This window comes from Cloeon dipterum, chromosome 1 (assembly GCF_949628265.1).
Source record: "Cloeon dipterum chromosome 1, ieCloDipt1.1, whole genome shotgun sequence".
NCBI lineage: Eukaryota > Metazoa > Arthropoda > Insecta > Ephemeroptera > Baetidae > Cloeon > Cloeon dipterum.
This window is the reverse complement of record NC_088786.1, coordinates 30,904,867-30,930,688: the sequence shown is the minus strand read 5'-3', so window position 1 is coordinate 30,930,688 and position 25,822 is coordinate 30,904,867. Positions and strand designations below refer to the sequence as shown.

General features: G+C 42.4%; 1 protein-coding gene across 10 annotated transcripts in view; it reads right to left on the bottom strand.

Annotated features, from left to right (window-relative positions):
• The window catches only part of CadN (Cadherin-N), a 179,767-nt gene that overhangs the window by 107,787 nt on the left and 46,158 nt on the right, over nt 1-25,822 (bottom strand). For 6 of the 10 annotated variants that reach the window (XM_065488155.1, XM_065488131.1, XM_065488172.1 and 3 more), the window contains exons 4-16: nt 23,775-23,966; nt 23,011-23,257; nt 22,734-22,950; nt 22,359-22,635; nt 21,503-21,779; nt 21,251-21,443; nt 20,802-20,927; nt 20,600-20,746; nt 19,942-20,133; nt 16,763-16,953; nt 14,755-14,944; nt 14,514-14,696; nt 12,910-13,099 (exon numbers count right to left, since the gene is read on the bottom strand). In XM_065488155.1, the coding sequence (XP_065344227.1) occupies nt 12,910-13,099; nt 14,514-14,696; nt 14,755-14,944; nt 16,763-16,953; nt 19,942-20,133; nt 20,600-20,746; nt 20,802-20,927; nt 21,251-21,443; nt 21,503-21,779; nt 22,359-22,635; nt 22,734-22,950; nt 23,011-23,257; nt 23,775-23,966 (2,622 nt within the window). Of the gene's footprint in view, nt 1-12,909; nt 13,100-14,513; nt 14,697-14,754; nt 14,945-16,762; nt 16,954-17,548; nt 17,740-19,941; nt 20,134-20,599; nt 20,747-20,801; nt 20,928-21,250; nt 21,444-21,502; nt 21,780-22,358; nt 22,636-22,733; nt 22,951-23,010; nt 23,258-23,774; nt 23,967-25,822 lie in introns of all 10 variants that reach the window. The other 4 variants (XM_065488164.1, XM_065488139.1, XM_065488180.1 and 1 more) reach the window with 1 other exon arrangement.

The window sequence follows — 25,822 nt, the reverse complement described above, 5'->3', positions numbered from 1 at the left end:
ATTGTCACAATACTGCAAGTGCACAGCCCTTTTGAGCTAAGTACGTCACGCGGGCCAAATAAATATTTTAATCAGAGAGAGAGAGAGTGGGTGAGTGACTCAGCAAATTTGCTGAAATATGCAGCGCGGAGGGAGGAGACAACTGTGCGAATTCCTCGCGCAGTACATTGTGCCCGAGAGTGCGCAAACAAAGGGCGTCGTGCAACAATGGAGGCGCAATTTCACTCGCAAGCAAGGTGCTCGCGTCCGTTACAATGGGCGGCATTATATACACATATCGCGTGTAGTTGTCTGTTTACTGCGTGCATTGTGCCAGCGTCAGGCTCAGAAGACTCCCTTGCCTTCTTTTGATCGTTTTTATTGGCGCGGAAAAACTGGGCGAAGTGGGGCAGCCGCCCGCCCGCTGGGGGGCTGCAAATGACAGCGTCGCCAAGGTAAGGTGCACGCATGACGAGCAAGAGGAAACAATTGCTAGCAAGCGTCACATCCATTCTCGCCAGATATGAATTCCATTGTGGTTGGCTCGCCAGCCCCCATCAATTACCAGACGCCGCGGAACCAATCTTGGAACGAAAAAAAATAAAAGAGAAGGAATCGTCTGGACGGGAGCCAGAAAGCGAGGACTGAATCCGCGGAAAAGTTTCCAAGAGAGCGGCGAAAAGTTTTATTTTTGCTGAAGGCGCCTTTGCAAAGGTATTTTGCATTCAAAGTGAAATTTGCTGCTTGATCGGATTGCTCGATCTGAATTTTGTTTAGGGCGTGTTGTTATTGATTCTAAACGCTTTTCTTGCTTGACAAGAATTTTTGTATATTGCAAAAGCCATACAAAAAAAAAAGATCTGTGGCGAAATTCAGAGTCATCTCATATTCTACAAATCCGATTAAAAACATACGCTTCGCATCTCTTATTATATCATTACAAAATCACCTTTGAAAAGCATTTTGCTGAGCTGGCCACACTCCAATTTTCCGCCAATATTGAGTTAAGCTCTGCAATGAAAAGGTCTGGCTGGTGACGATTTGCCCCTTTACCGGCATATTTCATTTCTAACCGATTGGCAGCCGCTCTCGCATTGACACATTTCTCTAACGATTTAGTGTTCAACGAGCGCCTTCACCTGGAAATCATCACCTGGCTTCAACCATCGCGGATAGCTCACGTGAAAATTGCGCAGACACGCGCTGTTGCGAGTGCAAACAAAATTCCAATTACTCCGTCACAAAATAGTAGCTCGGCGGCCTCATTCCATTCGACGCACTCTGCGGCGGCAGCAGCAGCTTTTAACCAAACAGAAACGAGTGGCGAGAAGTTCAAAGGCAGCCAAACACGAGCTTGTGCACTTACTTAGATAAAATGTAAGCCAGGCGAAATGCAGGCGTCTCGCAATTGCGTTCTGGCTGGTAATAAAATTATTCCGCCTCGATTCGCGCATAATTCTCGACGCGGGGGAAAGTTTTAAACGTCGCATCTCCCCGCAGGGATATCAGCCTTAAAGGGTGTCGCTCACTCCGCGTGGCGGCTTGTCTTCCGCGTTGTGTTTAGCGCCAGAGTCACTTGTGGCTCGGCGCACAGACGGCGGAATTTGCATTTCATTAATTAGCCTGCTCCCCGCCCCCGCTGTCGTGTGCACCAGACAGCCCCGCGAGGACACAGCTTGATAAGGCCTCGAGTGTCCAAATTCGCCGCTCGCTTCCGGCCCGCTAAGTGTGACATCTTGGCAAATTTAGCCATGAGTAAATGGATTTTCAGTGTTTCTCATCTGAGCAATTTAGCCTTCTTTCCTGAGAGACGTGAGGAGTGTAGAACGTGAAGCTTTCTCGGAGAAAATTGGCATTCTCGTGAAAACAATTTTGACTCGTTGGGAAAATTCTGAAAAACCCATTCATCGCTTAATATGCACAAAGGTAGCATTCTGCGAAACTGGCAAACTTACTTAAAGCTCCACTTCTCTTTTTGGAGCCTTTCCACTTCCACGCGTGATACGTGCGGCCAAATTATTTCGCAAGAGGGAAAGTGCGGAATTTGCCGCCGGTTAATGGGCCAAAATCGAGAACAGATGTTTTCAGTAGCCATGCACGCGAAAATTGGATTTTGCAATTTCCATCCGGCGCTTTCGCCCACTGCGTGAAAACTGGGTTCGCACGCGCGGGCCAGAAATGGAATTTCCAACGGAATGAAACGACAACGCTCTGACAATAACGCAGTTTGAAAGCGCGAAAAGGCGCCGGAGCAATTTATTACGAACCGGCAATAAAAGCGAATTTATTGCGCGTCCACATCGGGTTCGGTTTTTGAGATCGAAAAGTCATTAATAATACAAAAGCTCGGCGCCGAGGGAATTCCTAAAATTCTAATGGACTGTTACATTTAATACTCTTTGATTGTTTTATACAAGGGTCTTTAATTCCCTCTATTCGTTTGCGAATTAATGAAAAGGCTTGAGTATGTCGAATTTTCCAAACATCCACAAAAAATTTTAATTGTGATTTTAATTATGCTCCCAAATAAATTATAACCGATAAATTCGCCAAAGTAGTTGCAAGCAAAAACTATAAAAACACTTTTTATGTTCAATACTAGGATAAAACACAGCAGCTTATCCCAAAAAAGAAAATATCGCAGAGATTAAAAGGATGAGCAGGAAATCTTGTTGCAGCAAGCTGGCTGAATCGTCAATTTTAATGAGACACAGGGAAAAAATTAAATTCGATTACCATTTCGCAATTTAGGATTCATTCGACAGAGCACTTCTGTTTCGCAATTATCCTCAGGCTTCCGAGAGGGTGAGAGTTCCAAATGGAATTCATCGGATTTCGGCAACAGCAGTTTAGTTTATGCGGGCGAGAGCGACAAGTGGCATGACAACCTTTGTCGCTCACCCAACAATTGTGTGCCTCGTTGACCGAAGCGGATTTGAATCGGCTGATAATGGAGCCGAGCGAGTGACGATTCGTGTTCGCAACGGCTTTAGAAACTGCCGCGCACCGCTTTGCTCTCGCCGTCTTCGCACCCATTGATCAGAGGAAAAATGGGCTCCTGCACACGTCTAAGCCTTTCCCCGGGATGAGACGCGTTATCGATATGAGGCCTAATGTCTCAGAAACAATAAAACGCTTCTCCGCCTTTATGGCCTCGATTTATCACCAGAAAGCATAACCACCCCGTTGTATGTGAGTGTAAGGCAGAGAGTAGCTGGACGTGCGTGTGCGAGAAGCGGAAACAAATGTCGGCTGTGTCGCAGCTTTTTGCAATTGCCAGGTCACAGTGGACGTGCCGCCGCAGTGATTAAATCGCCCGCGACAAGCTAAATAAGGATGACAGATGGCGCGCGGTCGCCTTTGCAGCAGCAAATAAAATAAGCGGCTCGTGATTAATGAGCCACGGGGACGATTTTTTCCTGCCCGAGACGCTTTTTCACTCGCTGTTGTTTGTTTGTGTTTGTGAGACGCATGAGTAATCTGTCCTTATTGCTCGTAATATTTTGACCCAGCAGCGCAGTGTCACAGATAGCACATATCTCTAAAGTGGTTTGGCTATTCTTCTACCATTTGCTTGTTTTCCACTTTTAGTACGCGGCATAAAGTTTAGATTTTAACGAGGCCGTAAAAAGGCAGTAAAGTAAAATGAATATAAAAATATCTTGTTGACTTATTTACCCATCTTTTATTCTAGTTACTGCAACTATTCTAAGTTGTTTTACAGCCGTCCGTGAGGAAACTTCGCCCTCTACAAACTGGCAAGGGTAAATATTTATCAGCTCAATTCAATCAACCGTTTTCACTCCGTTGCTACTCGGAAATCGGCGAACAAAAGTTGTGGGTACAACAAGGAAGGCTGGCTAGCTGACTGAGCCACCGGGCACGGCAATTGTTTGATGTACGCTGATGAAATCAAGAGCGGGCCAATTTGTCGCAATTAAATCTGCCGGTCTGCCGCAGGATAGCATGAGTAATGCGGGCCAAGTTGAGCGAGGCGGTGAGGTCGGTCGGCCGCCGTCTTAATCAAAAGCAGCGAGCACCGGCGGCCGAATTCGGTCGCTCGCCTCGCCTGCCTGCCTGCCAGCCGGGGCTTTTTGATTAAACATTAACGACGCATCCTAGGAGCAGAGCGCACCGAGACAGCTCGATCAACCGACGCACCAGAAGGGTGTGTAGGGGGCGAACACGGTGCTCAAGTGGTGTTATTTGAGAGAAATGGCGCCCCCTTGACGCCACGCCAGGCTCCCAGCCGAGACCTAGACGAGAGAAACGCGGCGGTGACAATTTCCGCTTGAATTGTTTCCTTGGCGGAGCGCATTTCTCACAGGCTTTGTTGCTCGTCGTGATCTTGGCAACCGGGCATTTCATGGGCCAACAACAGTCGTTTATTTGAGGATCATAATGGGTGTCAGCAGAGCGTACTATAAAATAATCTTGAAAATAAACCATTTTTACTCTAGTTTGGATGACTGAACTCCAAAAATGCATGAACTAAATTATGGAAAATATTCACGTAAATAGAATTTAGTAAAAAAATTAATTCATCATTGAAGGGTCGTTTATGACCTGCAACAAAATGAGGTGTTGATTATAGTAAAATTATTTTTCAAAGCAGGTTAAGAATTCTCTTCCAGACCATCTAGTTTATGACGAAGTGTTAAACGACTGCGTATCTCTCTTCAAGGTGCTGAGATATCACCCACCACCAACCGATCCGTTTTCTGCTCCAGGGCGTGATGCTGGATTTGCAGCAGCTTCTTCGTAAGATGCATTATATTGTGCTTTTTTTCGGAGGGCCGGAGGAATTTTCCAGCGGACGGCACCATTAATCATTTCATTTTTTGATGGAGTATTTCTGCCCTGGTGAAAAGTTAAATTACACGTCGCCCAAGCCGGGTGGATTCCTTTTTCTTTCTCTGCCCCTCTCCTCGCTGGTGGGAATCTTGTTAGGCAAGTTTGGTCATAAATTACAGTCGCGTTGGCGCGCCGAACGAGAAAGAATTCATGAGAGCGGTGGCGGCGAACAAATGCAAATGGAAATTACGCACCTTATCGAGTTGAAAGAGCGAGTGAATTTGTTTCATACAAATGGGGCGTGCTCGGCTGAGTGTGAGTTATTATTGTTTGGCTGAGCGCGGTACTTTATCACTAGCTCACGACCAAGCGGATATGTATCTCGGCAATTTTTGTCCTTCCCGCGCTGACGGAGATCATTAGAACGGTTTAATGGCCCGAATGCAGAGTAATCGACTCGCGGACGCTTTTTCCTCGCTTTGTCACCATCTGGAGTTCATCATATCAGCACATCTCGCGGCGAGAAATAAGTGAAAATTGGGCTTATCTTCCAAGGATTAGAAATTTCTGGCACGGTATAGCGGCAAAGTTTCGCATCAATGCAGAGTAAACTCTTTGAGCGTGGGTGGCTGGTACATACACGAATTACACCAAATTGGCTCTCTTTTGCGGCACTTGGAGTTGCTCTCGGCAACCGCCTGCTGAATATTTCAACAGAACATGCCAACTTGCTGCACAAACAAGGCGACCGCCGAGTAAAAGTTTGCCTGTGCATATTTATGCGCGCGATGAAAAAGCTGCTCTTGCGCGAGCGTTTACACTCAGATTTGCAGCCGAGTAAACGACTGCAGCGAGCGCATTTGCATTTTTGCACTGTCGGTGTTTACCATGCATTGCAAAACGTGGCCAATGAGTGCAGAGTGCATCCTTTGGTCTCAGGAGGCGTGCGGTCAGGCCTCGGCGGATTTCCGGCAACTGCTGGCGCCGCGTTTTAATCCGCCAGAGTGTGAGCGAGGAGCGAACGCGGAAAATTGCTTTAGAAACGGTGGTTTCACGTTTCACACGTTGCAGCCGGTAATTATTTCGGTCTAGTTCCGACTACAACAATTTTGTATCATGTGTCAGTCTGGCTAAAGTTATAGATCACCGCATTTGACGTGGAAATTATACACCTCTCTAATAACATGCAAATATTGACTCTCGCGAAACTGTAATTGTTTTGCTTTGCACCAGTAGAGGGGAGATACATAATTCGTGAGTTGCAAATTCTATTATCCGAAATTGATTTGATGTGAATTACTTTGGCAATCACAATCAGAAAAGAAAGAAATCAAAATTCTGGCATCAATTCCATTTTCCTTTCCGTGCACATTATTTGTCCATCTCTTCTAGTCTATTTTCACTCTAGCGCATTGTCAACAAATAGAAGTCCGACAAAGAGTCTCTTTATCTGATTTGAAGACGGCGGTGAGCATTTTTCCCTCGCAGAATTGCAATATTCCGCCCACGCCGTCTAAACCAAACACAGCGTCGCTCACTCTGCCTGTCGAATGTCGAATCCATCTTGAAGCGAGGGCCGAGTGCTCCTCGAGCCGGCAACCACGCTGATCCAATATGCAAATTAATCCATCAAGTCCAGCCCGCTTTCATCTAGCCAATGAATAAGTTACAAGGCAGCCGGTTATCAGCTCAGTGGCCGTTTATCTCGGCTCTCGTCATGGCGGCCAGCAATATTTATACACTCGGTGCCAAACTTGATTTTTATCTCTGCGCCGGCAGACGAGAGGAACGGGTCTCGATGTTTTATTAGCACGACGGGAAGGAAAAGGAGAGGCTGCTCGCGTGGGGCACATTTTCTCGGTCCACGCGTATCGATTTTCGCGCCAAACCAGAGTCTAGGGATCGGGTTTTGATGCTATTTTAGGGCTCACAAATGCACTGAAAATAATGTAGCTCTCAGACAGATCGACCTTAGACCTTAAAAGCTTCTGAAAATAAACGTGAACTTTGCTCACTTTCATCTGTTTTCAAATGTAGCTGCACGCCCCAGGTTCTTCATTTGTAGCAAGCTACAACATTACTTCACAAAATTTCTGGTTTTGCAAGCTTCATTAATTTTACAGAGGTCTATTGTATTTTTTAGCTTGTGCAATTTTAATTTAAATTGTTTTAAAATTTGTAAATAATGATCGTGAAATGGTCATTCGTTCAAATTATGCATTAACCTTATGATAAAAGCGGGGAAAATTGAAGAATTTCAACATTTTGATTAAAAACAATGCAAAACCATAATGATCGTTGAAATTTTGAATTTTTAAGACGATTATTTTTAATACATAGCATATATTTCGTTTTTTTATTATTTAATATGCATAATGTACTTTCCAAGATTAAAAATCACTGCGGTCTGGCTGGAATTGCGCTCCGCGTAATTTGATTATCGGCAGGAACAGCGGAGGCGAAAAGAGGTTCGATTAATTGAGGTTTAACCCAGGCAGTGGGAGCAAGCTGCTGACGCCGCATTTAGTGTCGCGAAAATTGTTTTGATATTCCGCTCACACGAGCGGGCTGGCGAGAAATCTTTTGGAACCAATTTGCCATCAGGCCGATAAGGGCAAGCAAACAAGCAACGCTGTGCCAGATGCTGCTTCGGAAGAACGTGTGCGCAATCACGAGGCAGCGAGACTCTTTTGAATAACAAGTCGGCACAGCGCCCAGCCGGCGCTGTGTGTATTTTATTTTTATATCGCGCCGACATGTTGTCTTATTCCAAAAGAAAGCAAGAAATTGGCGAAGTTTTGAGCAAATTGCTGCCGCGACCAGTGCAAAAACGGCCCTCGCGGCGCTGCAGTCACGTCTTTCATCATCGCCGCAAAAACCAGCGGGCCAAGTGACGGTTTTCAAATGAGACTTTCGACTGCTGTCACGCTGTTTACCGACGCGTGAATAGAAATGCGTGCGTTTTTCTGATGGAAAGGAACAGTAACCAGGATATTACTCCTCTCTGCATGCGTTTTTGTTCCTATCCAGGGAAAATATTTTACCGTACGTATGCCTAATAGAGTTTTGTTGGAAACACGAGTTTCACTTTCAAATAGCTTCCTTGAACCCGAATCCAATTTCTGGGTCCAAAGCGAAACATTGTGTGGCTGGCGAACGTGCCTTTAACGTGACTAGAAATTCGGAGCCGAGGGAGGAAGGCACACAAAAGCGGCTGCCGTCAAACACTATCAAAGAGGCCCACCTCTGACGGGCCGCTGCAGGTCTAATTAATAATTACACCACTTTCCGCCGCAGCTAATATTTGTTCACGGGCGAGAGAGAAAGAAAGAAGAGAGCCAGCAAGTTCTTGTATTTACTTCTCGTGCGGCAGTTTTGTTTTAAAACAGGTAGGCTTTTTGTACGACACTAATGTTGTGCAGTTTGCATACCCTCGACGTTGCAGGGGCTCTCGTTTAATGCCGCCTGGGAGGCGGTAATGCAAAAGTAACGACCTCATTTGCACTGAATAATTCCATTCTTGCACATGCTATGTACATTTCGTCGCCCGTTAAAGTAGCAGCTGGGAAATGAGCCGTTTGCAGGATGCAATTCACATTTTGCACACAGAGAGAAAGATAGAGTTGTAACATTATAACAATTCTATTGCGCCATTCAGAGCCTGAGTCGATTCCTTTAAATCATTCGTCTAAATTTTTTAAATTCCTTGGTTAAGGGAAGAAAAATAGGTAAATATATGAAGATGTAATAAATTTGAACACATTTCAACGGTGTAACACGTCTCCGAGCGAAATGAATCTGGATGATGGTGATTAGCTACCATAATTACCCCTGATGTGAGCACAGAGATGGGAATTCCGTCCATTTGAGCACAACTCATAACCGTGGCAAAGAGAGAAAAAATATTTTTTTACTCATGGAAAGTGGAATTAATCTGCAGGAGACGAGGAAAGCAATTACAGCGTTCTTTGCTAGGCAAGAGCAAACAACATTATTAAACGCGAAGGCTGCGCAAATTATTATTCCGGAGAGAAATTCGCTCAATTGGGAAAGAAAAGAAAGTGTGTGTGTGCGACGAGGAGTAAACGAGACCGCCGCTAATGGAAAAAAGCACCGCTTTGTTTATTTAAGAAGTTTGTGTGGCGTAAAAAGCTGCTGCACGAAAACGGTTAACAAACCCAAAGCTCGGCTTTTCCTCCCCGAGACAGGAAGAAGGGTTGCAGAGGGAAACGCGGCCGCACAATTAGTTGCCGCAAAACATTCGGACACGCTTCTTTTCATACGTTTCGACTCGCTCATTCAAAAATAACGAGCCGCCACGACTCGCTAATCCTACTCATCCGCACTCGCGCAGTGAATGGGCATATTTATTTTCTTGAAACTTAATGAGGGCTCCGGCTCTTGAGCCCGTCAACCTGCTAATTGCTCTCCAAAGATGCCAGCCAGCCGTCGTATTTTTCTCCATGTATTTTACATCTGTCATATATACTTTCTCGGTTCTTCCCATTTAATTCCCAAGTTTATTTGTGTGTGCTCTAGATGATCAGCAGAGCGAGTGTGAGCAGTTTTTTTTCTTGCTAAGAGCTCCACTGTCGAGTCGTTACTATACATTGCGGAGTCGTGTCATTAGACGCGCGTCGCTGGAGCTATTTTTTCCGCTACTTCCAATCGTACTTTTTACTCAGGCCTTCTATTAATTAAAACGGAGGCACTCAGAACTTTGAAGATTGCCAGCTCAGGCGTTTTATCATTTCAACATAAATCACTGCACGTCTGACTTTTCAATCGGAAAAAAAGTAAGGGAAAGCAAATTCCAAGGTAATGAAGCGTCAAAATTAAATTCCAATTACATGCAGTTCTGCCCTTCGGCATTCGCATTTTCATGTAGAGTTGCAGGTAACTAACTAACTAACCCTGTCCAATCTGCTCCAACTGACTTGCAAAACGGGCAGTAGCGAGGGTCATTAATTCCCCCTGTTTCATAAAGCAGAAGCCGCAAAACGGCACGAGGTCCAACGGCTGTCCGGCCTGCCGCTCCCTGCACAATTTCTTTTTAATTAATTTTAACATGGCGGCGGCGGCGGTGGTGCACTTTCGCCGCCCAACCTCGCAGCGTATAATAACAATAATAATTTCGTCTGCAGGCAATTTGCTCAACTCGAAGAGGCGTACATTTCCCGCGCGCGCGCTCCATCTCTCGCTAAAGTGGCTGCGGGGCTGAGGAAGTGTCACGTGTGACAGATTGCGCGCTGCAGAAAAGTAGCCCCGTGCCGCTCGTGTCCGCCAGCCAGCCCGTTCTCTTTATTAAGCAATACCGAGGAACTGCCGCGCGCTGCGAGCGGCCCGCCAGTTGAATCCCGTCTCGTGTAAAGAGCGACAAGCGGGCCGAGGGCCGAATTTTAAAGCTGCACCAACCAGCAGCACGCACGCTTCAACTAATTCTGCCTCTATTCAAGATTTGCAAGAAGAACTCATTTGTCAGTGAGCAAGAAGGGCTTATAAATAAAATATGCAAGTTTTTTATGCAAATTGACTTGCCGATTTTGTTAATTTCTTCTTCGGGTTTTTGTGAAAATGTTATCTGGCCATAAAAATTGACTTGAAATATTTTTTGGTAATTTAACCCCTGAGAAATATAGAAGAAAATGTAATGTTTATTAATTTAAAAGTGAATCAATATTGCTCAATGCAGAAAAATCATCTCAACCTTTGGTTTGAAAGGTTTAAAAAGCATGCGAATGTTTCTTCTGAAAATCGTGTTTTATTTCAAAAGGAGGGAAGATTTATCTCATCAGCCCCACAACTTTGAAGACATCACGAAAAGAGGGATAAAAATCAATTAATCAACAATCGTTCAGTTTTTTCACAGGACCTGGCAAAATCAGGTATTTCTCTGTTTTCTTGACTAACGAACAGCAGAAAGTGTTGCTTAATTTAATATTTAAATCTCCTCTGCAAGAGCAAAATTTCCAATAGCCATGAAAAAATCCTCCTATTTTGAGGTGAGGGCTAAACCTTGAAACTTGAGACAAAAAGTGTCGCGAAAATATCTTTTAAATGTAATGACTGTCGACAAAGAAGCATCCACCTTGTACATTATTCATTTTACTTGATTATATCTTTAACAACCTAGGACGAATATAAGTACGTCCCACTCGTATTTAGCACATAGAGAGCTAATTTGAATTATTTATCCTCCAATTAGCGTTGCCAAATTCGACCTTTGCATAATAAAGCAGCCCTCGACTGACACGAGTGAGGCAAATTGTGTATCTGCTCATAATGAAGTGACTTGAGCAGACTTTTGGTAGTTTCGTTTACTGTCAGCAGGATGCACAGCTGGTTGCCGTTCAAGAAGTGACAATAAGTAATTCGACAAGTGAGTGCAGTCGAGTTGAAGAGGCGGCTCACCGAGCGACCAACTTACTGCGCACGGGGTAATAAGTCTGTGTGTAATGAACAAACTCGCTCGCGGAGGCGGAAGCTCGCAACGATAAAATTGGACCCAACGAATAAACAATATAAACTTTTCGTCGAGTCGGCGGGATGCCGGGCAGAGAGCAATACAATATATAATAAGTTGAAGAGAGCGCGGGCGGCGGGCAGAGCAGAGGAGGGCGTGTGGAAAAAGCCGTCTGAGCGTAATGGAGAACTTTGTTTCGCAGCAGGCTTACCATGCCGTCGTCCCTTTTCATAAAACACGAGCCGGGCAAATAAAATATGAAAGGGATGACATCCAAAGTTGGGCCAGGGAGGATTTAATTAAACGAAAAATCCTCCTTGCCCGAGTGTCTTGATTTAATTCGCGTGCTGCTTTTTCGATATGCCCCACTCGCTCCGCGTTGCCTCTCAATTTGAATAATTATTTTTGGCCTAAGTCCGCGCCACCCCCGCCCTTTTTTGCATTCGAAGCGTTAGCAAAGGGCCTTTTGATGAATCCCTTGCTCTCTGTCAACAGCACTTTCATCGGATTTGCTGCAAATTTCAGCTTTCATGCAAAGGGAAAGCGGCAAAAATTACTAAAGTTCAACAGACAAAGCTTTTAAAGGGATGTACATTTTCCCTACAGGCAAAGAGCAAAGAGCCCGAACGATTTCTTCTGTTTGGTTTAATGGACTTTAATCCCGGAAAAAGACGGGATCTCAGCTGTAAATGAGCATTTGAAGTCTGCGTCTCGACAAATGGATCCGATTGAGCTTTCAGAAGGCTCCCAGCAAATGTCATTTGGCTTTTGATGAAAAACAAAGGCAAGACGCATACTGCTTTTTATCCATAGAGCCTTCACTCAACTTTCCTCGGGCTGTTTGGCAACACAAAGATTCAGGAAAAGAAACAGAACCTTGAATTAAGCACAATTTGGCCCCGAGGGGATTTCAAATGGCGCCGTTCCAAGAACACGTTATCTAATCAGAAACACAGCCTTGACCAAACGAAAATCTGTCTGTAGCTACACGTGCTGACTCTCGCTAAATTCATCTTTGAAAATGCAAATACCAGCAAAAATATCTTACACCAAGTAAGCTTACCATCTCCAAAAGAAACCTCACGTTTTTAAACGAGAAAAATAAGCCTCGCCCGTTCCAATTTCATTTTCATAACAATATCTTCTCTTCGTCTGCTCCCCAGACGATAGCAATCAGCAAAAAACGTATTTTACGAAGCCATTATGGTAAATATCATACGTACATTTATACAAACGCTGCTAGCCTACAAAGTTCGCGAATAGGTGACCGAGTTATTTTTTTGCTGGGCACGCGCGAGCAACTACTCTTTCTGTTGCGGGAACAAAAACGCGAGTCAGAGGAAACATCAGCGGCTTCCTCTTTCCTCGAGAGGATTTTTTGTTATCTACACGAAAACAGACCGAAAAGAAAGGAGTTGCGGTGGGGCTCCTTATCCGACCCTCAGACGCGTGTCCGCTGACACACACACACAACGTATATAATGTACAAGATGGACGTCAATCACAGATTTCCCTGATAGAAAGACACTCATGCATAAAAAATAAGAAGCAGACTAGCGGAGATTTTTTTAATTAATCACAGCCTGCGAACTTTCGCAATCGGCTCTTCCCAAGGGGCCGAGATTAATGACTCTGCCGCCGGTCTGCTTCCTGAAGGAGAGGGCTGTACTCACCAGAGTTGGGCTGTCCGTTGCTGTTCGGCCGGGCCGAAGGGGCGCCGTCCCGGGCCTCGACCTCCAGCGCGTAGGCGCCCTGCTTTTCTCTGTCAAACACGACCTTGGTGAAGATCTCGCCGGTCTGCATGTTGATCTCGAAAAAGTCCTTGCCCTCGTTGCGAGGCGACTCGACGACGAAGTAGTAAACCTGCGGGGTTATGAATAAGAAATGCGTGCCTTTTAGCTTTTATGCAAATTGTGAGGTGCTTTGAAGCCTGAATAGTACGTGCGAGCACGTAGCGTGAAATTGCGACAGTACTTGAGTACTTGGTGACGCATTGCTCTTTATTAAATTTAATATTCTTAATCTGCGTCATAATTTTCCAAGTTGGTAAAATTAGACGCGCAAGTACTTATCCTGGTTAACATTTAAAGTCACAATTCTTAGAGTTGTCATTTTTGCACGGCAACTCGTGCAATTCAAACCAATTTTAAATCGTAATAATCTACCTCAGCCGTCTATATTGGTGAAAAACCTACGCACATAATACACTCATGTTACTTTGAGTAAAGCTTCACAGAAATTTTGCGGAAAATTCTTTTTTAACTTTTATTTGGAACACTATCTAAAAATGAGGAAAAAGCTAAATATATCCCAGGTTCCCCATTTAAACTTTTGAGAAAATCGGCTCAAAGGTTTTCATCAAGCGTCGAGCAATGTCTCCTTGTTGGAAATCATGATTTATTTCGCCAAAAAGAATATTTACCTCATAATACGCACTTCACTGGATAGATCGGGACGAGAGGGATCAAAATCAAATGAAAAAATCTTTGACAAATGGTTTAATTTTTTCAAGGAATTTGGCATTATAATATGAAATTTAACTGTGCCTTACAATTAGGCCTGATTTCATTATTGCAAATTGTAGAGATAATCTGTTGCTAAACCTTCACTCGATGAACTTCTAGTCAACAACGCAAAATATTCTTAATTATTTGCCTGTAAAGCTCTACTTTAAAAGGAAAATTTCTATGATGTATTTTTATCGGTTTGCTAGAACACAACAAATGGAAGATTTCATTGTTTAATTACATTTTGAGCTCATTTAGTCATTTCCAATGCTGCGAAGCTAAAATCTAGCAAAAATTAGTATTGGTTTTAACTTGTATAACATTTGTTAAGATTAAAGTTGTTTTAAAATTGAAAAATCTCTTAATTTTCAAGATTATCAACTGTCCTTACATTATTTAATTTTGGAAATAAAATTTGGATTTCATAAACTTCGTTTGTAGTTAGAATTTTTGTAATTTGAATTCTCGAGGGACGAATCTCATCTTAAAATACAAAGCTCGTTCATTTTTCGCTCCAATTCCATTGAATAAATTAAACTCGAATTTGAGTTGGCCAGTCCAAACGGATTAATTTGTTTCCAGAAAACTTTTCAAAATTTTACAGCTTTAGTCATTATTCAGTGTCGTATAAATTTGGAGAGGGAATAAAAAAAATCAAGAACATTGTAAACAATATTGATTTAACATTTTCGTCGAATTTTGTGGGGTTCCTAATTAAAATGCTCATCAGAGACGCACTTCCGAGATCAAAAGAAATGACGACCTCTTACCTGGTTGTTAGGGAACGTTCCGTCCTTGTCAATGGCGTTGATCTGCGTCACCTTGGTGCCAATGGGCTCGCCCTCGAGAACAGTTTCCTGCTCACGCTCGGTGAACAGAGGGATCTCGTCGTTCACGTCCTCCAGCATGATGTAGACGGTGGCCTCGGAAGCCAATTGCTGGGCCCCGTTGTTCTGCAATTAGAGCCGTGGAGAAACCCGTCGCGCAATAAATAGCGGTGGAGAGTTTTACCTCGACTCGGATGGTGAGGTTGTACTCCTTAAAGGTCTCGTAGTCTAATGGGTGATTTACTTTTATATCAGCCCACGTGAAACCATTATCGGAACGTTGCTGCAGATAGAACGTGTGGAATTTATTTGTCTGGGCTGTCGAGCCGGGCATGAGCCGGTAGAACACGGTCGGATTGTTTTCGATGCCGGAGCTGCAAGGGTTGCAAGAAGACCGGAATTAAATCGAGCACTCGGGTCGCCACTCTCGGCAAAAACGGGGGTCGAAAGCAAAAGGGAGTCAAACTCAACTTTTTTTACTGCCTAACTAATGAATTAATGAGAAGACGGAGGTGGTAAATAAAACCTAAATCGAAACGGAGAGAGCGTTTGCTTCTGTTATTTTTAATGACACTCTCCTCAGTTGTTATCATAGCGGGTTAAATCAAAATCCAGATGAGTGAATCAATGGGAAACTCACACGCGGCGCTTGTTTTAGACGGAAAACAAGAAAACTAGATATGTATACGAAAGGCTACAAAAATTTACATGCCACAAAAATCAAAAAAGTCTCGACGACGTCCAAACGAATGAAAAATACAAAAATGGTTGCTGCTGCTTTTTTCAGTGTGTCTCTTTCACCAAAAATGCAAAGCGATGGTTTATTACTTTTTTCGTCTGGGTTATTATTGTCCTTTTTTTCATCCAACATGATGAATTGGGTGGCTCGGGTATGGAAACAAAAAACAAATAAATATACACACACGGACAAAAAAGAAGCTTCCGGCTAGGAAACTCTGTAAATCAAATGCGTGCATGCGAAATTCAACAATTGCTTGCAAAAGAAACGTTGGCGGGGGAGTGAAGTCATGCGGCCGTATGAAACAGAGCAGCAGCTCCAGCAGCCAAATAAATCTTCCCTGCATATATGCACACATGTAAACAAATATATATATGTACTCAAAAACCAAATGTAGTGGAACAGGACAAATGATGAAAAACAAAAAACACCCGTAAATCAGTATTAGTGGGCGAAATCAGCAAGCATTAAGAAAACTGCATGCGCGTCCTTGGATCGCAGCAAATTCCGTGGAGCGTGCCAAAATTTTCACAGGCTTCGGAATTGGCTGCGGTAGTGAATGTGAATAAAAAACAAGGTTAGCAAACAACATAAAAATGAATGTGCGTCTCTGTACAGCGGAGGTTTGCGGGCAAAGCGGTCCCGTCGGCTGTTGTACAAGCGACACGGAAATGAAATTTTCAAGTTAATTAATACCAAGCATGACCGAACAAAATGAAAATTAAAATCTATTGCCGTCGGCAAACACGTGCTGGACGGATAAAATTAACAGTGAATGACATCAGTGGAATCGATTTTTTTTATCATTTCAGTGCAGCAGCTCATCGCTTTTGTACAGAAACTGTGCTCTTGGGGGGCTCGCTTTGAGAACGTGAGTTTGTGCTGAACAGGTAACTGGAGAAAAGCTCAAAACCTCTGGTCATGCGCTTTGTGCAAACCAGACGAGCAAAAGGTGTCGTGTCTATTCCAAGAATGTAGTTAATGAAAACTAAATGTAGGCAATCGAGGCCACCATAGTTTAGTAAAATTACTCATGTGAAATTATTATCAAAGAAGTCGTTTGTGGAATGTTTGAAGCTGGCGATCTGGAGATATTACAATTTCTCTCCATTGGCATTTGACCCGAGAACATGCTTCAAACTAAATTAATACGCAACTGCAGATTGAGTAACCAGATATTTTTACCCCTTGAGAGAACTGGACACCTTCTGCGAGTCTGCTGTGCAAAAACCTGAGCCCACATAAACCAAACTGTGAAGAGGCTCAGCTTGAAGAAAATTTTCCAGCCAAAATCAAACTTTTCTACGAGAGAGCTGGAAGATTTTCTTCAGAAACAGAATGAACAAAAGTGAGGCCCTTGCAGGCAAAACTCGGGAAATTGAAACGTAAATGTAAAAAATGGAAGGGTTGTCAAAGGAGTTTTGGTATTTGCTGTCAAAAAGTTTGAACCGACCTGGCTTTTACAGAAACAACTTTAGCCCCAACAGGCATGTTCTCTTTTATGTAGATGGGCCCGTAGACCACATGGTCCCAGACAGGAGGGTTATTGGCGCGATCGACGACATCGACCTGTACCTCAACGGTCCTCGATAGAGGAGGATAGCCTCTATCTTGAGCCATAGCCTCCAACTTGTAAGTCTCGCGCTACACGGCAAAAAAGAGCGCCGAAAAAAGCGATGAAAAATTATTTGCATCAGACATCAATCTGGTGTTTGTTTCTGTTGTTGATGTTGCACATAAATTTCGTGTGTTTTGTGTGTGGTCATGTGAGTGTGCGTGATATTGTGTGTGTGTGAGAGACAAAAACCATCAGATTGGGGGCATGGGAAAATCGGGGGTGGTGGCGTCAAAAATCATCAAGTTCCACACTAAAAAATCATCAGCACGCAGTCGGGAGCCAAAAAGCATCCGGTCGACGAGGTGTACGTGTTTTTTGATGTCTGGCTCGCTCGCTTTCGAAAAAACACGTCAGCAGCAGCTTCAAAAATTCTGCAAAAATTGGTTGAAAACAACATCTGCAGCTCCCGCCGGCAAAAATTCGCAGAAACGGAGAATATCATAGAGCATGGTTAAAATCAAATATGGTCGAGAGAGAAACTGGCGACAACTTCGCAGCTATTTTTACGCACAAGCACCTGGCGCTATAAGAACATCGAGCAGCAATATTGAGAGACAGTGGGGGCGGCTATCGATACATATTTTCCTTTTGGCGGGTGTCTTCCTGCTTTTTGCTACAAACCTTGCTTTTATGGTGGTTACAACCGTCCCAACAGTGACATTCTCTCGGATGTGTATGGGGCCATACATATTGAGATCCCAGATGGGAGGCTTATTGTTCCTGTCGACTACGTCTAATTCGACATCCACGTCGGCACTCGACGGTGGTTCTCCTCGGTCAGAGGCGCGCACTCGCAGCCGGTACCTATCGCGCTGCATCACAATAATGGGCGGTGTTCAGGATTAGAATCACTCTCATTTTCACTTGTCTCGCTTGCGTGGGACAGGACCATCCACAAGGAGGTTAAAATCAATCGTAAAAAACTATAAAATTGTAAATCAAAACCACACTTTCCATCAAAATAATAGTAATTAAAAATTTGTTTGAAAACGTATCACTACTGTTTTAGGGATTACTGGTTTTAATTTTGAAAACTAAATTATTATATGTCAAACGATACTTTCGTTGATGCTTCTTTGGTTTACTTACTGGATAACATCCCTGTTTTTGGTTCAAATCCAAAAAATCGGTCAGAGTTTTTGGATTTTTCAATATTCAGTTGCAGAGAAGTTGTAGAGTTTGAAGAAGTTTACGATTTTTATGTAAAATTTGGTGCGCAATAAATGGAACAGAAAGATAAAGAAATAATAAGTATCACTTGAACACACGACCAAAGAAATCAAACAACTAAGGAGAAATAAGTGTGAATCAACATGGTTAAGGCAGGCATCCTTGAAACTAAAAGAACTGCTGGTGGATTAATATTAATATTCTTAACTATAGTTATGTATAATGCTAGGCAGGCTAAACTCCATTAGTCTATGGTTGGTCAGAGAGAACAAAATCAAACAAAGTGTTTCATGCTGGAAATGAGAAATTAAAGGAAATTAAAGTCAAACCAAAAGGAGCAGGCAGAAAATATCATGAAAAGCTACTGTATATGTAGTTATTCTAGGCTAACAACTCAACAGAAATCAGTGCATTGGTCCTGGGGAGAGGTAAGGGCTTCTGCTACAGGTAAGGATAGCATTGATTGGAACACTATGAGAGTTTCTTTTTTTCCAAATTTGAATTTAAAATGTCCCATCAAGGTAAAGGGTTGTGCATTGGGAAGGGAGACTCCATCTAAACTGACAGATCCCGCGATTCAAAATGTCCACGTTGGTTTTCTATCGAAAAATTGTTTGATATGGCCCATACACAGTAGCAAAAATGTCACATCAGGGCAGTTAGTAAAAAGATCCAAAAATATTGAGTGCGTGTTTCCGACCTCTCTGTGAAACCTGTCACTTGTTCATGAATTTCACAGAGCTCCAAAAAGTTGTAGTCCAAAAATGTACCATCACCCCCAATAAAATGCAACTGAAGATTTGCATCTGTAGAAATATTTTTTGCAATGAAAGGGTATCTCTCTCTTTTCGTGAGGATAGCAAAAAGCGCGCAAAATGGTCAGAGATCTCGTTTTTCATTTTTGAAAAATATTTCCGCAGATGGCAGAAAAAGATTTTAAATCGGGAGAAAAACTGCATCAAAAAGTGTCCAAGTGTTAGACAGGGGCTAAAAGCGATCAGCTCCTCTTTGAGGCACAGGCAAGAGGGAAAAAAAGGGGCCATCTCTGTAAAACTGCGCCAAAAGAGATAAGAGGCAAGTTATAGATCAGTGTGATGGTTAATGCTACAAGAAAATACGTATGTATGTTTGGGGATGATGATAGAAAAGGTACCTGCAAAAATCTTAGTAAAAATAACCTTCCTCTCTCGTCAAAAAAGCGCCAAAGGTGAGAAAAATAACCATCACCAGGGTTGAGTTGCCAAAAAGGGTGTACACAATGCAGAGTACAGAAAGAGAGAGAGAGAGGAAGGCGACAAAAATACGTCAAACCCGCTCCCAATTCTAGTCATTCAGGATTAGAGAGATATAAGTGCACATGAAAATACAAAATAGTAGAGTAATCATATCCTCTCCTGATTCATGTTTGTGTGAGAGAGCTCTATCAAAGTCGCCTGCCATTCTTTCAAATTAAACCAAACAAGCGTTGCGAAACAACATCAAAAGGTGCAGAGTTGACTTTCTCATTTCAACACTTGAGTCACAAACACAAATCCAGAAAGGATTCGAGGAAGAGCAGAAAAGAAACCCATATGAGCAGCAAGAGGAAGATTGGCACCTTTGTTAATTGCACTCAAATCAGCATTTAGCCGATGAGTTGCCAGCTGTGCTGTTGTACCGCAAAATCAAAAGGAAATAATGACATATATCTGACTCAAGTGCAGTAGGGATGTGCAGTTTGAGAAAATCCCATCTGGGAGCCAGCTCCACCGGCTCCGAAATGAGTGAGCATAAAATAAATCGGATATGTGCATGTGGTGGTATTTCAGTGGTGTTTCAGATTGCAAAAGAGTGCCAACACTTACGTCGAGCGGCTTCTTAAGCACAATCCATCCAGACTCGGGCTGGATTTCAAAGTATTCCAGGTCAGAAGGGTTGTAGGGAGCACTCAGGCTGTAGACAATGGCGCCATTGTTATCTGCGTCTTCGTCAGACGCAGATACACGCAGAATATTGGTGCCAATGCTGGCATCCTGCTTGACATTTTCGACGTATTTCTGAAAGGAAAAGGTCAGATAAATGTCCTGCAATATTTTTCACTTCAATCAGTTGAAATTTTTTTTCTTTTAATATACCTCATTATCAATTGCATTTTATGTTACAATTTAGCCCGTTCGCGCGGGAAGTTATGAAATGATGCCTGGACCAGTTAAGAATGATATTAAAACAATTTTAAATTTTAATTTCGGTTGGATTTTAAATTTACTTAAATGCCCTGCGTTTGTATTTTTTAAATTTCTATTTGCCTCCACGGCCAGGAAGTTTAATTTAAAACAAATTGTGTAGAGATACGAATAACACACTATACATAGTGCTACAATATATTGTTATTCATGTCCCTGCTTAATTTATTTAAATTTAAACGTCCTGGCCGTTCAAGCAAAAAGAAAATCATCTAAGATTTTTCTAAAATCGTTTTAATATCATTCCTTAGTCTATTTATTTATTTTTCTAGAAAAATACCTGTCGGTCAAACAATGGAGGATTGTCATTGACATCAGTGATTTCCACAGTAAAACTGCAGACGCCCTCAAGCGAAGGCTCTCCTTGATCAGTGGCCTTCACCGTCACTGATACAAACTTGCCATCATCTCCCTCTCGGTCAAAGACCTAAAATCGAATTAAATCAGTTTGTGCATGAAATCCTTAATTTGGTCAATGTTACCTTGTTTGTTGAGACCTGGCCAGTTTCCTCATCGACAGTAAACTTGGTGCCTTTTTGGTTTGGCTGCTGCACGATCGAGTACTTGACTTGCCCATTTACACCTTTGTCTTCATCAGTTGCATGAACCTAGAAAAAAATGATCCATCAAGCATTGTCAAAAGAGGGAAGTTTATAATTAATATAAACTCCAGTCGAAAGGCAATCTTTTGATTGGAGTCCTGCCACCTGAGCTCACGGACTGCACAGTGTCCGAATTTCCCTCCCTGTGCAAAAAGCATCCATGTCACGTTTATAGAGATCGGAGATTTAAATCGTTTGTGATTCTAGCTAATATCTAGTTAATATTTTTGGAACATTATCCTTGCTCTGTGTGCCACTTCTTGCAAGAATTTATTTTTATTCTATATTAAACTGTGCAAGAGTATATTAAAAAAAAATCAAAAGCTTACTTTAATAACTGGGCTGCCATTTGGAGCCCCTTCCTCCACTTTCGGATAATAGGTGCTGCAGTCTTTGAAAACAGGTTTGTTGTCATTGACGTCAGTGATGAAGACAACAACGACCGCAGTGCTGGTGTGTGGAGTCTTGTCTCCGTCAATACAGCAGGAACCATCGTCAACCGCAGTTACATTCAGCTCGTACCTATTGTTAGAAATTATATTTAAAATCTTTTTCTAAACTCATTTTTGGGCCATTATTACTTGTCCTTGTCTAGGTTGATGGCCTTGTTGTGCAGTCGAATCACACCAGTGATTTCCTCAATGACGAATTGTCCCGAGGTGGTGCCCCCGTTCACGAATCCAAAGCGAACATTGTCTCCGTCTTTGTCGGAGGCCACCACGGTCGTCACAAGCGTGTTTGGACCAGCGTTTTCGTCAACATTAGGCGTGTACACTTGCTGCGAGAATTTTGGCTCTTCGTCGTTCTTGTTCTTGGTGTAAATGCGGATGGTGGCAGTTCCAGTCTTAGCAGGCTCACCTAATATAGAGAAGAAATTAAAAACATTGTTCATTAACGTCCTTAATTTTAATGCTTGGCTTTAAATTTTTTAAGATTTTTAATAGTTCTTAGCAAACCTTTTCAAATTCAATTTAAATTTACGACAATTGAAATTCAAAATATATCCTTGACATTATTATTCAAATTTTATATTGTGGGTATTTAGGTTTTTGTATACCATATATGGTATTCGCAATAATTTAATGAAGTAATTTAAAATATTTCAATTAATTTTTATGTGCAAAAAATGTGATCTTCAAATTTTGTCACATTACATAATTGATATGGCCTGTGACTTGTAGAGCCAAAGTATCCATTCATCGCATTTTGTGTAAACATTTTTTTGTGAATTTTTGTGTTTGACTTAATGATTGTATAATATTAGTGTGTGACTTTTCATTGTTTGTATTTGTGTTGATTTCAAGTATTTATAATATGGTTCCTGTTTTTTTTTGTGATTATAATTGTATCTTCAATGGAGAATAAATAATAAAGACCTAATTAAATTTTTTGCTCCAACTTCTGACAATGAGCATGAGTAATTGTGGTTTTGCGTACCCTTATCCTTTGCTGTGATTGTGAACTCATAGTAGGCGTTGTTGTTGTCGGCGTCGAGTGGCTTGGCGTTGCTCACAATGCCGCCAGAATCAACTGCAAAGTGCTCGTCGGAGACTTGGTACTCAATTTCAGCGTTGGTGCCAGAATCAGAGTCTGTCGCCTTCACTCTGAGCAGTGAGGTGCCGATGGGAATGTCTTCGTCCATGTTGTGCGCCTGGTAGTCGGGAAGCTCAAATTTGGGTGCATTGTCGTTCACGTCAGTCACTCGGATGGTCAACTGCAATTAGAATATAGGTATTTAAAAGAGAAAAAAATTGAAAATTGATCTTTATTATTTCCTTTTTATAACAAAAATTTAATTTCGGTAATAATTACCTCAACAGAAGTGGAAAAACCACCGGAATCTTCTGTAGCAGTGACAACTAATGAGTAGACGTGTGGCTGCCTGAGATCTTCAAAGTCCAGCTCCTTGGCCAGCTTTACAATGCCAGAGGTGGGACCGATGTTAAAGGTGCCGGCACCCTGACCCTGGGCCTTCAAGGTGTACCTGATTTCTCTGTCCGCAAACGATTTCGCCTTGACAGAGATGATGCTGGAGAGAAAAAATTAATCGTAAATATTCTATACAAGGAAATTATTTTTTATTTCATACTCAGAATCCTTCTTCTGGTTTTCAGGAATCTCAGCCTCGTAGCTGGGCATGTAGAATTGGGGTGCTCTCTTGCCACCAACAATGGAGAGGCGCTCCTCGGGAGTGGACTGGAAGCGTCTCTCGTCGACCCGTCCGTTTTGATCCTCAGCCTTGACGTAGAGCACGTACTCCATGTCCAGTTGGAACGCATCGTTGCCTCTGGTGCGTACAACGCCGGACCGCTCGTCAACCTCAAATCTGCCTCCAGCTGAAAAATTACACCACCATTAGTTTTCGCGTACGTTCAACAATTCTGGGTCGACTGCAAGAGCAAATTTAATTCAGGATTTTAAGAAGAACGAAGTTTCCACACCACTATGGAGCTATCTCATTATGACTTTGCAAAATTAAAATATCAGAACATGCGCCCACACAGTATTTGCTTTTTGATATTGTTATTATAAGGAGCATTGATTTCTTAAATTTCAAATAAGTTAATTGAAAAGTTGCTATTTTAAATATTTTTAACCAAAAATACTGGACTTTTAATGCTAATCTGCTAATAAAATTTTATGTGTGTTTTTAGAAATGAATTTTTCGAATTTTTGAGAATGTTTTAACTTTGATTAAGAAAAAGCATCCGATTTATAGCAAAATGACAACATTGTTTAGATCTCAAGCACAAATTGCTTTGAATATAGAGTTGCAATCTCCGCATTGAAATCTCTTTGATGTGACTCAATTAATCAGCGCGCCGACCGAAATCGATTGAATGGCACACTCACTTCTGTCACGCACGATGAAGTAGTGGATGTTGTGGTCGGTGTCTGGGTCTCTGGCTTGCAGTGTGAAGACGGGCGTGTTGGGCGGCGCGTTAAGCTGCACTACAGCCTGCATCGGTAGCGGCCGGTTGATAAAGTACGGTGGCTCGTCGTTGACGTCCTTCACGTGGATGATCACTCGCTGATTGTCCGTGTCTGCCGAGAGGAGAGACAAAAAATTAGTCTGATACTTAATGAACTGTCGAGACAACGATTCAAACAGAAAGAAAAAAAACTGACGGGATAACTGACTGGAAAGAATTGGCTCTTCTTTGGAGCGTAAATTTTCTGTTTGTTTTTGTTGTAAAAAGACGAACACATATTTGAATTACAAAATGAATAGCAAAATAAGTTCTGGTTAGTACGTTAGCGAACCAAAAAGCAAATTAACAAAACGGCATTCTATACACGCAGAATAACACTCCTGTGTACTTACAATGCAGTCCTATTTTTCCAAAAGCAGCGGGGAAATAGCAAAGATCGACATTAATTTCAAATCCAAGTTCTGTACCATCAAGCGTAATTATTGCAACAAATATTGATCAAAATGCTGGTCTACAAACTGGATAAAAGCAAAATTAATTGGATAAATGCAAATTAATTTGCTCGCGTGGAAAATACTCGGTTCAAAGGCTACAAAGTAGGAAATAAAATTACCCACAAGTGAGCGAATAACCTGCAGAGCATTGATGAAAAGCCGTACAGAATATATTTCCGACGGGTAAATTGGACATGAAATATATGCATCCTATTCCAGGGTTTCATTAATATAATGGAGAATAATTTTGTTTGAAACATCGAGGTTCACGCTTGGGTTGTAACAGCCTTTACTGCGCGCCTTCGCTCATTTTTCCTTCGCGCCCAGCAAGAGCCAATGTCGGTGGCTCTAATTACTATGGCTAGGGAAAAAATCACTAGCGAGTGTTTGTGTGCGTCTTAAAGTGCCTGTTTCGGTCTGTAATCATCCGCTCTCTCCCGAATGCTCGGTGGAGCTGGCTAATCACGAATCTCCCGCGTGTTTGGAGCGATGATTCAGCGCCCAGCACAAGAAACTATTGATTTTGATTTGCTATTAGTTAACGCTCCCTGCCGAAATTTATTGCCTCGATCAAAACAGTATACCTGCGTCGAGTGAAATTTTTTGTCAAATCAAGCGTCGAGCCCAACTGCTGGAAATTCAGTCGGCATTTCCACAATACTGACACCAGCAGAAATTATGATTTACGATTATTTACCCGCGTCAGATTTATTTCATTTCAACCCCCAAGGCTAGCACGTCTTTCGCCAGATGTGGCATGACAAATGGCCACTCATATATAATGCCTGTCGCTGCGTTTTAAATTTTATTTTCATTGGATAATGCTGGCGGAACGAGCAAACCGTAGTTTTTTCATCCGACCAAAATTATTTTGCGAAATGGAATGGAAACGAGAGCTTTGAGGAAAAAGCTGTTGTATGCTGGGTGAATGAATGAGTGGGCTGGATTGCGGTCCATTTGTTATTTTTCGATGCAGGACGTCCACACCCTCGCAGGCAGCCGGCGAATTAGCATTTTGTTGTAATGGAAATGCTGTTTCCTGAATGCTCCCATTTCAATATCCGCTCAAATAATACATTTGTGCAGTGTCCGAGAGATGATTAGTTCATTCTTCATTCACTGAATCATGGACAAAGAAATACATTTTCATTTAGAGCTCCGTGCGGCGTGAGGTGGCATTTCTTTATTTAACAAAGCAAGAGTCTATCAGCCCATTCTTCCTTGCGTAATTATTGTGATAAGGCTGTGATTTCAATAGTGTATGAATTGTAGGAAGAAGAATAAATAGCAATAAATTGAAAACTCATTCTAGCTGACGTATAGATCATTCGAAAGGCAGTAGTGTTGTTCTGAAGTTGGCGCGATTAGTTCTGTTTGTTTTGCTCTCATAATGTGATTGCCGCTAGCAGTTCACACCCCAGCCTTATAAATCAAAAGTAACAACATATCTGACGAGAGAGAAAACTCAAAACGA